The 13,071-nt window shown below is 41.7% G+C and overlaps 1 protein-coding gene across 1 annotated transcript in view; it reads right to left on the bottom strand.

Moving 5' to 3' along the window:
• Positions 1-13,071, bottom strand: part of RERE (arginine-glutamic acid dipeptide repeats) — a 311,393-nt gene that overhangs the window by 109,520 nt on the left and 188,802 nt on the right. The window contains exon 10 of the mRNA XM_065421264.1: positions 3,741-3,839. Coding sequence (XP_065277336.1) covers positions 3,741-3,839 — 99 coding nt within the window. The remainder of the gene's footprint in view (positions 1-3,740; positions 3,840-13,071) is intronic.

Raw genomic sequence — 13,071 nt, 5'->3', positions numbered from 1 at the left:
GAGGTTCTGAAATTTGTTTTCGTTCTGCACTGCAACAGAAGTGAGACCTTTCGAAATAGTTCATGTGGGTTGGGCAATGACCTGGGATGTGGGAGACTCAGGATCAAGTCCCTGCCCTGGATCAGGCAAAGCAGGGACTCTACCCCAGGTCTCCACATCCCAGCTTAGGCCTACTGGCTATTCTAGGCTGGGTCTTCCTGCACTCGAGAAACCTTCCTGACAACATTTTCATTGAAACCTATACATTTCCACGAAAAGTTTCTGTTTTGATTAAGTGACATTTTCCAACAAAAAACGTTTCACTGAAAAAGTCCCTGACCAGTTCTAGGTCTGACCTATATTGTGTGGGAATGAACCCTTCCCTGCACTAGCAAAACCAAGGGTAGCACGGGGTTTCCTTCTTCTCATACAAAGAGCCCAAGGATCTGGCGCAGATGCTTTAATCTGGAGCTTTCTGCAAGCGGACCATCAGAGACAAACACTCGCTGAAGTTCGGAAGGTGGAGCTTAACCCCCTATAAATAAAAGAACAGTTTGATCTCTGTCTCTGCCAAGGCTGGATCGCGGCCAAATGTTTCTGGAAACTTGGATGGAATAGTACAAGAAGCAAATATGATAAAATGAGCTGAGACTGACAGTGATTTATAGATGTAATGATCGTTATTCTGTATTCATACTGTTCGCTGTTTTGGAGTAATGTTTCCCTTTTCAATAAACCTTGCCGTTTTTCTTATTTGCAAGGCTCCACTTTCCCATCATTTAACACTGACTGCTGATCAAAACCCTAAACTGCAGCAACAATGGCACTTGCAACATATTGCAGTTCACGGGGAGAACACCAACAGGGGGAGTGGAAGAGGGAGGGGAAGAGAGATCTTTTTCTAAATAGGAAAGCAGCACACAGATAATCATTCTATGGAATGTATGTGTGTGGGAAGAGCAGGACAGTACAAATGCAAAAAACGGGAGCAGAACTTTAGAGGTATTTACATGGTCACTTACAAAAAAAGTGCCATGTTATGACAAGATCATCCCACACCTTAATAGGAATCTGTATTCTAATCTTTTTACTCCTTGTTCTCTACTTCCTTCCCTCCTTCGATTGCCCACAATCTTCTTTCACCCCATGGCTTCAGGCATTCCCTTTACCACAAAGGGCTTTTGTTTGATTTCAGAATACGCCTGCTTTAATCTCAGATTTATCTAGCCTAGACCTAACCTACCTCTGGCAAAAAGGTTTACATGGGGAGAGAGCAAGCGTGCACATAATTCATTGAAATAACGCTCTGCAAGACTTTCAGAGCAACTGGAGCTTAAAAATGTCTCTCCAGCCATTGTCTGAATAATTCGAAAATGTTAAGAGACTATGAAAATTTCACCCATAATAATTAATCAGGTCTCTTTTATGACATTGGTGCCAGGTTAATTAGTAACTCGATTAACAAGACTACGTACTACCCACTGCAAGATTTTTTTTTTAAACAATTTACTCCATTTAACAAATTAACAAGTGTAAATGTTCTCCACAAAAACAGGTTTTTCTGGCTCAAATCCACTTCAGCTATGCTATCTCTCACTTTGTGTATCAGACTCGGATTTTTCTTGGATAATAAAATAATCATGGATATTTATCTCAATAACACTAATATAACATATTTATCTCAATAACACTAATATAACATATTAGAAGATGTGTGCCTTACAAACTGCAACCAAATCTTCAGTTGTTTGAAGATAAATATATGTTTTACAATTATAAAATATCAAAACTAACTGAACTTCCTGTTTTAATGAACGATGCAGTTTAATTCTTAGCTAGAAAATGTAGCATTTACCTCTTCCAAAGGAAGCCCATCATACCTGTCCAGTTTGTTAAAGGGCCATGGTCATATTAGAAATCGCATTTTAAAACCACGCTTTTCCTTAGACATGTCTTTAACATCACCATTGATTAAAGAAAAAATGTTACAGATTTGATTTATTTTACCTTGTTTACATTGTGTACTCTCAGCATCTCTCTCAACTTGGATGATGAAAAAAGATCAGTCAGTTTCACTTTTGTTATAGTCAAGAGTATCTTGCACTAGCATTATGCTGCAAAGTTTGGCAAACAGCAAGGGGTTGCAATTCTGTGTTTGCGGTCCAAACACTGCAGGGGAATGCTGAATTTAAACAACTGTTTATTACACAACAGCTGAACTCTCAATTCTATATAAGGAGTTAGCCAATTTTAAAACCTGACATTTTAATTCTAATTTATTTTCATTTACAACCAACACAAAAAGGCATCTATCCCAAGCTGTAGGGTCCTTGAAAACACAATCAAATATAAAAACAAAACCCAGCAGCAACCTCATAATGGCAGTAACAAGTTTACAGCAATGGAAATATGAAGAGAAGCATCCCAGATTCCCTAATGACCTGTCAAACAGCATCCCCATCTTGAAAAATTCCGTGAAAAGACAGGCCTTGCATCATGCCCTGATGCCAACAAATTTAGGCTATTTTTGACCAAATAAGGGTGTGAGATCAAGGGCCATTACCTTGAAAGCAGCTCCCTCTCTTTTATACCAAAGGGGCTCTATCAAGGGCTCTCTTGATCTCAACTTGAGCCAATACGGCTCAGGAAGATAGGCTGTCTCTCCACTAGGCAGTCAGGTGCAATTATAGGTCAGTATCAACACCTTAAACTCCACCCAAAACCCACAGGCAGCTAGTACAGATCACAAGCCTCAACCTCAAATTGTGGGAGATACAGATGGGTCCATGACAGGAGCACAATATCCAACTGCCCCCGCCTGAAATTCCATCCCCTCCCATCCCAAACACAAGATCTAGTGTATGACCTGCCAGTAACCATATGGGATAGTCCCACAGTCCACATGGTGACCACAAAGTACCATAGACACAGAAAATATGCCAGCTAAATGATGTTAAAGTCACTGACCCGAACCCCACAGCTCGGAGGAATCCCAGGCAGCTCATGAAGGCGTTCTGCACTGTAGCGGAGCTATCCTACCCTCATGTTACTCTGGGAATTGGATACAAGATGAACACACTGTATTCAATCCAATGTGGGGACTGGGAAATCTCCTCGAGCTTTAGGACAGATGTAAAAGGCATAGATAGACCAGCTTCCAGACAATCCCTTTCTGGTTCGTGGGACGCTGAATATCCAGACAGCAACAACTGTGACAACATCTTATTTTGGCAATTCACGTGAAGAAGGTGGCCCCAATCGTTTAATAAATCCTACTCAGTGGGAACATTCTTGACCACTGAGCAGGCATGAGTCACCACATGAATTGAAGACTGGGATTCTCACTCTCTGACACTCCAGCCTCCCGAGAGAGGCAGGCAAAACCAGTGACAATGAAACCAAACATCTTGGGCCCTGTTTGTGCCTCCTCCTACTGGAACTGCTAAGCAAGGAGTCCAACCAGCCGGTGAAAGATACTGGTTAGCAAGGACCAAGAGCCTAAGGGCTCTAGTGTTGCTCATCTCCTCCATGGAATCCTCTCAAGGTGACAGTAATTGTACCCTTTCAAAAGACATACTTCTGGGAAATTATTTTTCCTTGGACTAATGAGGCTCTAGCCACTGATACTCATTTGGAAAAGAGGAGAAAACTTTACTCCATGCAACAGGTTACTATCCCACCCCCTCAAACAAGAACTCTGAGCAGAAGAAAGCGATAAGTAACCGGAACTGCATGGCAGAAGAGAATAAATCACTCCTTACCACTTCATCTTCAGTCCAACACTTCTCAATCAGTTTGGGCACAGGCTTCTTCACCAAGCGCTGCAGGGCTTTTCCAGCATCGTAGTTACTTTCATGTAGCTGAATAATAAAAACGGAAAATTATATCAACCAACGGAAGTAGAGGTGGACCAACAGTGAGGGGTGGGGATAAGAATGGGGCTTGCTTACTGTATCTACAGTAGAAATAAATAAGAGAAATTTGCAGAACATGGAGGGTAATCTGTTTTATTTAGTAGGGCAGAGAACATTAAAATAGGCAGACTTGCTTTCTACTTTCTGAAGTCTCTTGTAAATTTTCCCTTTAGCATTTTTTAATACTTCTAACATGAGACATTCCAAGGAAAATAAAAAGGCACCAAAACAACCGTTCTTCAAAGGGGTTGTATCTTACGCAGTAATATCTTATTCATATTATCTAGTCAAATGGAACAGCTCATATTTTGGAGGTAACAAGTGCTTTGAGGACAGAGAGAGAGTGAAGTTTACTCCTTCAGAAAATTGTGCTAATTTTTATTGCACAGATGAGAACAAGAAGTTGCTGGAGAACAAAGTAAAGTATGAAGAAGCAAAATAACACCTCGTGGAGACAGCTGCAGGAATACATATAAGCAACTTGGGATCATTAAGCTGACAGCGCTCTCTCAACAATGCATGACCCTGCTGTGTGCTCGGGCTACGTTCCACTATCAATAAATACAGCTGGGGGCTGGCTAAGGCAGATGGTTGGTAGAAACAAAAGTTATAACAAGAGAATGTTGAAAAAATGCCCACTTTCAACAGAGAGTTTAAGGGATAAAGCTCTGATACTCAACCCTCAACAGGGACTGTATTTGGAAGTTGACACAAATATATAATGTGCTATATGCAAGTAAAGTTAGATTTTGGAACATGGAGACTGATCAGGAGCCTGTTTTACATCTTTGGGGGAAAATGTACCAAAAGGAAAAGAGAGGTATTCCCAAGGACAACAGTAAACCAATTATCTCCACTCCTACAGAAGAGAGGAAGTGATGTGTGGAGACTACAGGTATGTCTACAGTTAAAACACTACAGCACCTGCGCCGCTGTAGCACTTCAGTGAGGACACACTACGGTGGGGAGGGGTTCTCCCACCACTGTAGCTAATCCACCTCCCTGAGAAATGGTAGCTAGGAGCTTGTCTATACTTGAAACACTGCAGCAGCACAGCACTGCTGTAGCACTTCAGTGTAGACGCTACCTACGTGGATGGGAGGAGTTCTCTCATCTGCATAGGTAACCAACCTCCGCAAGAGGTGGCAGCTAGGTTGACAGAACAACTCTTTCATGGACCCAGTGCTGTCTACATCAGGGGTTAGGCCTGGCTTTGTGGATTTTTCACACCCACCCCCGAGAGATGTAGCTATGCTGTTGCAAGTTTTCAGTGTAGACCAGCTCGTACAGACGCAAGCATTAGTTCTCCTGCATAAGTAGCTGGATTAGCAGTAATGGACACACCAAAACTAGCAGCCAAAGGGGTTATTTAATCACACAGTTACACTAGCAGGAACTAACTACAGAAGCTTTCAGGTTTATTTTTATAGCAGCAGGGGGCATCAGCGCTCTGAACTCTCATCACCCAGCATACCCCGCAAGCAAAGGCCTCTCCATTTCCACCCCATATTCTCAACCCCAACCATCCCTGTATCACTCCACCCATGTCCAATCATCTTTTAGAGAGGACCTCTCTACAATTACTTCAGTCCCAAGGCTGCCAACAGAAAGAAGCCACCTGGTATTAACTGTGACAATGCCTTTCTTGAGAAGGACACTAGGTTCTGGATTGAGACCAAAGCACAATTATATAGCTTACCAACCAGCCTTGAAGTGGTAGCTCCTTTGTCAGCATCAGCCTGGGTTATAACCGAACTGTGATTTTACAGGGCAAAACCTCAGTTTTCCTAGGTCAGACTGTGCCATTGATTTTGAGGCAAAGAGGAGTTCAGCGTCAAAAAACAAACAAACCCCAAAACCATACACACGGAAACCCAACAATGGAATGGTACAGCTCCTTAGGTTACCTCAGCTATTCATCTCTCTCCCACCCAATCCACAGATACCAAACATATAAATAATTTCTCCAGGTATTTTAAAAAAGATCCCTAATGAGGAATAAAGTGTCATATAATTAGGGGATTGGGGTGAGAGGTGGAAAAAGAAATAAAACCCCAATCTACCGAAGAGGCAAAAATATGAGCTTTTCAGTGGGACTGTAATATTTGTAGCCCATAGGATTATTTTGCTAGCTATTATATCCTACTAATCCAGCCAGCCGTATCAAATCATGTGTTTCTCTTTCTGAATTAACCCATTTTATTCTTATATTTTATCAGTATTAATTCCTATGAATTTAGGATGTGTTGAGGCATATGATATGTGTTTCCTAATAATTATACATAGAATAAGTTTTGCTGAAATGCAAGAAGCCTACCGGCCTGTATCCAGTAAGATCCGCTAAATAGCTAAAAGTATAATCAGTTAAGAGTAATTCAGCATAAAAGCTGGTAACCTTTGGCACAGATAGGAATGGTCCTTGAACTTTGGGGAACCAAAGGGAGGAACTATACACAACACTGAACAGGTTTATCCGGCGTCTGCAACTGGTTGGTAACCCCAGGGTATACCACAAACGTGGAAGTCACCAAGAGAGCCTAGGTTGGCAGTTTTTGGAGTGAGATAATCCTTATTAATATATAGAGAGTAAGTGTCATAATCCACTAACCTATAGGAGAAGGGTACCCATAAATTTCTTAGGGTACAGAAATAAGATTTGGGTATAGTAAGTTGGGCCTGAATTACATAGTGTCGGGATCCTATAAAATACCTTGTAAGGATATCACAGGGAGCTCTTTTAGTCTTTAGCTCTTTCTTTTCTTTGTCCTCCTATATTCTATAGACTATCTTCTATCACGCTATCAGCTCAGCTTGTGCAGTATAGTATAACTACTCAACGTTCCTAACTATTGGGTAAGCCAGCACCATCGTGTTATCAGGCATGCCAGGAGTAAGGCTGGTCCTTCACCTCCTATTACCGTGTCCTCAAGGAAGGGTGTATGTTAAGTTAACGTACTTATAATAGGAATGTTACCACCAGGAATCTTCTGGTTGGATGCGATCAGTGGTGAGCCATAACAACTAACCCATAAAATTCAGGTCAACATATGAGCTAATGTCCACTGAAAGCCAGAACTGGATAGCTCCCGCAATCGTTAAGTTCTTTATAAAAGCTCTTGGGCACTGAAGTTACAGAAGGAATAAACTCAAGGTGTTCAAACGGCATTTCCTGTTACTAAGCTGGCATTTATAGCTAAGTATTCCACCCTTATATGTATCCTCACTGACCTGGGACATTGTCACATCTAGATATTAACTGAATAGAAAAACCTGACATAAAAGAGCCAGCACGGGTCCAGAACTTTGGTAAGTTTTCAATTTACAAAGCAGAATGTTTAAAACCTATGAAGGCTGTGGCAAAAGTCAGCAACAGCTGGGAAACTGAAATCAAAGGTTGAAACTTGATACACGGCTCATGCAGCTGTGAAAAGAAAGCACATCTGTGGGATTTGGGGACAAAACGTCAGTCTTCACTTTGATTTCCAGGCTTTTGTCAAATTGGCCCAGCCTTACAAGTTTTAAATAGTTTTTGGGTGCGTGTGTGTATTGCTCTTTTAAAAAACAAGTTTGCTTTTAAACTGCACCACAGAAGGATGTCGGATCATACAGAATAAACAGTAACCGTTTAACGTGAGCCATTATGGTCTATTGGGTAAGTTTTTGACGTTCTTCTTCACACAGCGCACAGCCAACCTGTGGAACTCCTTGCCTGAGGAGGTTGTGAAGGCTAGGACTATAACAGGGTTTAAAAGAGAACTAGATAAATTCATGAAGGTTAAGTCCATTAATGGTTATTAGCCAGGATGGGTAAGGAATGGTGTCCCTAGCCTCTGTTTGTCAGAGGGTGGAGATGGATGGCAGGAGAGAGATCATTTGATCATTACCTGTTAGGTTCACTCCCTCTGGGGCACCTGGCATTGGACAGGATACTGTCGGTAGACAGGATACTGGGCTGGATGGACCTTTGGTCTGACCCAGTATGGCCGTTCTTATGTTCTTTATGTCACTTCTATGTCATCGTCATGAAAAGGTAAATTTTAGATAACACACCTGAGTGAGAAACCTTCCCAGGTGGTGTATTACTGTCTCAGTTTTCAGGTCATAGAACCCACAGAATGAAGTGACAGTCTAGAAAGATCAGTCCAATAGTGGCACAAGCACACCAAAAACCAGCCTGTTTTAGTAAAGGAGAAAAAATTGCTGCATATGAACTGCAGCCAGTTTAAAAAAAAAAGTCACATCACCTTGGCTAGTTTATTTTGTCTGCTAGTCCGTTGTTAACTTTGGTTTTTATACCTGAGCTGTTGAGTTACACAGGTGAGCTACATTTTTCAAAATGGATTATCTAAAATTAAGCATCTACAGCCATAACTCAACACCTAAATAAGTAGCCCGTGTTCTGGAAATGCTGAGCACTGGCAGCTGGCACTGAAGCCGGTGAGTAGTCGGCATCTCTGAAAATCTAGCCATTCGGGACCAGACTGTGAACCCTAACTCACAAAGTGATAGTGAACATTTCATAGAATCATAGAATGTCAGGGTTGGGAGGGACCTCAGAAGATCATCTAGTCCAATCCCCTGCTCAAAGCAGGGCCAATCCCCAGACAGATTTTTGCCCCAGATCCCTAAGTGGCCCCTCAAGGATTGAACTCACAACCCTGGATTTAGCAGGCCAATGCTCAAACCACTGAGCTGTCCCTCCCCCCCTTGCTCACATGGTCACATTAATGTCAATAGGATTACTCAGGTGAGTTAATGCTAAGCAGTGTGCAATATGGATCTACTATCTGGGCTTTATTTAGATACCTAAACATGGATTTAGATAACAAATTTTAAAATATTGGATTTTGGAACATGAAGACTGACCAGGAGCCTGCTTTATGTCTTTTAAAAAAAATGTACCAGAAGGAGAAGAGAGGTATTCCCAAAGACAACAGTAAACCAATTATCTCCAAAACAAAGGCATATTACTAATATCATTTTTCTTTCTCATGCTGCAACAGCAAATTGAGACTTAACACTTGTTTGAGGGTGACTTGGAAATTATTTTACAAAACCTCCTGAACTGCTCTGATTGCTCCCAGCAGTCAGGGTAAGAGGACATTCCTACGTCATGGACCGCAGTTGGTGTAAAACAGCTTAACTCCTTCAAAATCATCAGCTGAGGATCTGTCCCCACAAGTTTCAAAACTGAAGAGTAAAAGTTTTAAACGTCTCTTGGAAAAATGAACTCTGCTTAGTTATTTGCTCCTCTTTGCCTAGCTAGTGGGACATTTGAGATATAACTTACTATTCTGTTAAGAGTTTTAAGTTGCATGTAAAAATAAAAGGTCACTGCTGGTCAAGACCTCTGGTATGTCACCTAGAATGAATTTGTAGAACGATATTAGGAAATGTCTCCCTAATTAGTTGTATGATGGAAGTGTTACCACCAGCATAAGTTATAGTATGGAGAAGAGTGCTCTGATTAAAAAAGCCTTTGGGTAACATCATGGGAATAAAGAAAAGAAATTCCAGGCTGAATTTTCTCATGGTTTATTTTCAGCCTGCTCTATGGCACATTTTTTTTGCTGATACAGACTAACACGGCTGCTACTCTGAAATATGGCACATATGGTAAGGTTAAAGGAAAATGCTCTTCACCACAATTACAACAGAGACAATGGCGCACACATCCACAGAATTACTGCAGAAAACAATGCCTCAAACTCCAACATCATCTCCCTTCAACAGATGCGTCATCTCTCCAAGCTACAAACACGAACACATCAGACACATCAATACTGCTTTCGCACTGTTGTAAGTCAGGGAGATGCATTACCTGAGATTGCTTAATAGAAAACACAGCTTTTAAATGCACTTCTACAGGTAGAAATTCCAATGTACAAGAGAGCATCGGCTTGTAAATCTGCCTCTGTTACCTACATCAATGACAGCTCCCATGACTCTGCTTCCATGCAAGTGAAACAACGATCTGAGTCCATCTTTCCTAAGCCACAAGTCAAGCAATATGACTAGAACGTCAGACCTGCTGCGCCTAAACCCTACCGCTCAAACAGCACCGCTGACTTTTAACTGCTTTTATCACTTTTGTTTCCTAAGCCTTCCAGAGCATGCAATACCCACTTAGAAGCTTGAAAACAACATTTTTGTCTTTTCTATTGGGCACACGTTGATTTTCTTCCTTGCCTGCACTCCAGCACTGGGAATAGGCACGACTGAAAGTAGCAAGGGCTAGTTATTTGTTGCTACAGACAGTCTGCACCTGGTTTCTGTGCATGTTACAAAACTAAGCATGCCTTTTCTCTTTAAAAATTTTGTAGGGATAAAAATGGCAAGGGTTCCCTCCCACCCCCTGCTGTGTTCTGCCCAAACCTCCTCGTGACTCATGGACGGAATCTATATCTTGCCTGAAGGAACCCAGCAAATTTTCCTTCTCTCTTTACAAAACAATTCAATTAGTGACGGAAGAATAACCAGAGAAGACCAGAAGCAATGGGCTGTGCTAACAGGCAGCCATCCCAGTTGTAAAAGCACAGAATAGTTAACAGACCAACATACCAGTCTGGAATACTCTAGGATAGAGGCTCAAAATTAACTTTGCACCAAGCTGCCATACCAATGACAATCTCAAGACCCACAACGTGAAAGTGGGGGAGACAGGGGTGCAATAAGAGTTTTGCTAAGGAGGGGACCCATGTTCCGGCCTGGCCGCCCCATGTTTGAGTGGTGTTGCAACTTAGTATACCAGGTTGTAAATCACTCAAATTTGACCTTGATGCTCATCCATCACACACATCCCAGCAAGGAAGGGTTCAGCCATTACACCGGGTCAGGGGCCAAGGCTGGGGTTTGGGCCCCTGAGCCCACCCCCTCCTTGTGCCCCTAGGGGGAGGGAGAAAAGTCAGGTCAATCAGACACAAACGTGACCACAGATACCATTTTACACCCTCCTGAGAAAATCAGCCATCTAATGGAGAAAATGCCTTGATTAGAGCTGGGAGCAAGATTATAAACCAGAAAGAAAAATATATTTTTATATAATTGCCAGAGTTAAATCCACTTTCCTCAGTCTGACTGATGGATCATTCTCTGCTTATTACTTTCAGTAATTTAATATATATAAGCACTTTATTGGCAAGCTACTTGAACATATAAATAATAGCTAATGATGACTGCCTACAGTTTAATTAACTTCTGGTTGCACTTTTCAAGGTATTGCTAGAAACACTAAATTACTTTCCCCACTTCCCCCTACCCCCAGCTGTCATGTAAAGAATCATTGTTTTGAGCACAAATCCTGCTGCCTAAATAATTCTGAGACCTCAGCAATCTTATGCATACACACAGTATACAACGAAGGGAACAGACAAGAATGTACCTGCACTTTATAATGCAGAAGTTATCTTTTCTATAGAAAAGCACAGGGCTTTAATTTAAAGAAAAATTCCAAATGTGCACACGTCCGAGCATCTCATTTATATTACAACAGTCATTAAACATCGCTGGATCTCAGGCAAGACTTATTAGCATAAACTCTGCACATTACCACAAGGTTTCAAGTTTCTATTCCAGCTTCTCATCTGAGCTGCCATTTTCTGTCTGCGTGATATTGCAAATAAATTTTCCTTTTGGCATGGCTCAGCTGTCAGGCACCTCTGTTCTGTAATGAATCCATGAATTACATCTCACCGCTCTGACATCTCTGGTCTCACACATCAAAATATTGTTCTTCAATTGTAATTTATAACTTAATTTAAATGTCCCTTTTACTGTGACCTTTTTAGATCAGAATGGCATTACATCTGGCAGCTCCTACTTCAGCAAGGCATCCTTTTGCAATTACAGTCATTATGATCCCTGTCGAAAAGCCTATCTGAGTTAGGCTGCATTCATACTACAATGTTAAATAATTGGAGTCCATTAAAACCATCGTTCGATTTCAGAGCCGTTTTGGGGGGAGAGGGGATTGCTAGTATAATGTGGTACGGTATTGCAAAACTAACTTGAAATCTACCCAGAACAGTCAAATAAAAGTAGCAGTGATTTTTTAAACAACACAAACCATGTCCATCGCTGTAGGGAGGCAGCGTTTTCTAGTGGTAAAGGAATAGTACTGGAATCCAGGAATTCCTGAGTTCACGTGTCTGCTCTTCTACGGACTCATTTGGTGGCCTTGGACACGTGCCATCACTCTTCTGTGCCTCAGTTTTCACATCTGTAAAGTGAAGACTGGCCTACCTATTTTTGGCAGTAAGTAAATACCACCCCTGCTACTTCACAGTGGTGTTTTAGGCCTTGATTAATATTAATAAACCAATCTGAAAACATGAAGTGTGGTATATGCTAAGTATTACCATCTCCTCCAATCCAATGTACTTTTTACATCTTTCACTATGTTCCTCATGGGGAACAGGTTTTTTTTTCCTATTAGAGCACAGAAAACATTCTACATAAAGTCCCTATTTCAGCCCCAGCTCCACATTTCTCTCTCAGGCTTGGTCTACACCTAAAACTTAGGTCAACCTAGCTACATCACTCAGGGGTGTGAAAAATGCACACCCCTACGAGACCTAATTAAGCAGACCTAAACCCCGATATGGACACCGCTAAGTCAATAGAAGAATTCTTCCATCGACCTAGCTACTGTCTGCTGAGGGGTGGATTTACTACAGCAATGAACAATCCCCATCTGTTGCTGTAGCAAATGTCTACTCTACAGCACTACAGTGGTGTAGCTGCAGCAGTACCACCGTAGCACTTGTAGGGCAGACAGCCTCAGACAAGCATCATTCTCCTTGTGTGGATGGAGGGTGCATGAGGGATTACAGAAGAATCGATGCCTTGTTTCAATAAAAGTGTGTTGCTAGTTTCTTTGATCAAAAGGTCCTTTAAAAGCATTAGAATTCAGGGATGTGGTGTTGAGTGATGAAGGGGACCCTAGGCTGCTAAAGTGGGCTGTTGGCCTTGGATGAAAAAGAAATGTTTGTATAAGTTTGGCATATCTTTTGCCGCAATGGACAATGGTCAAGACTCAGGGTTATCCCTGAAAAACTGCCAGGTGTTTAAGACGGCAATGGTCAAGACGACAGAGGAAACAAGGAGCAATGATAGAGACAAGAGAAACACTGTGAGGCAAAGCCTTTTGGTGAAATCTCTTCTATTCTAGGGGCCTAAT

Source organism: Emys orbicularis, chromosome 22 (assembly GCF_028017835.1).
Source record: "Emys orbicularis isolate rEmyOrb1 chromosome 22, rEmyOrb1.hap1, whole genome shotgun sequence".
NCBI classification, from domain to species: Eukaryota; Metazoa; Chordata; order Testudines; family Emydidae; genus Emys; species Emys orbicularis.
Note: the sequence above shows the minus strand (reverse complement) of the source record. Positions and strands in the feature narration are given on the sequence as shown.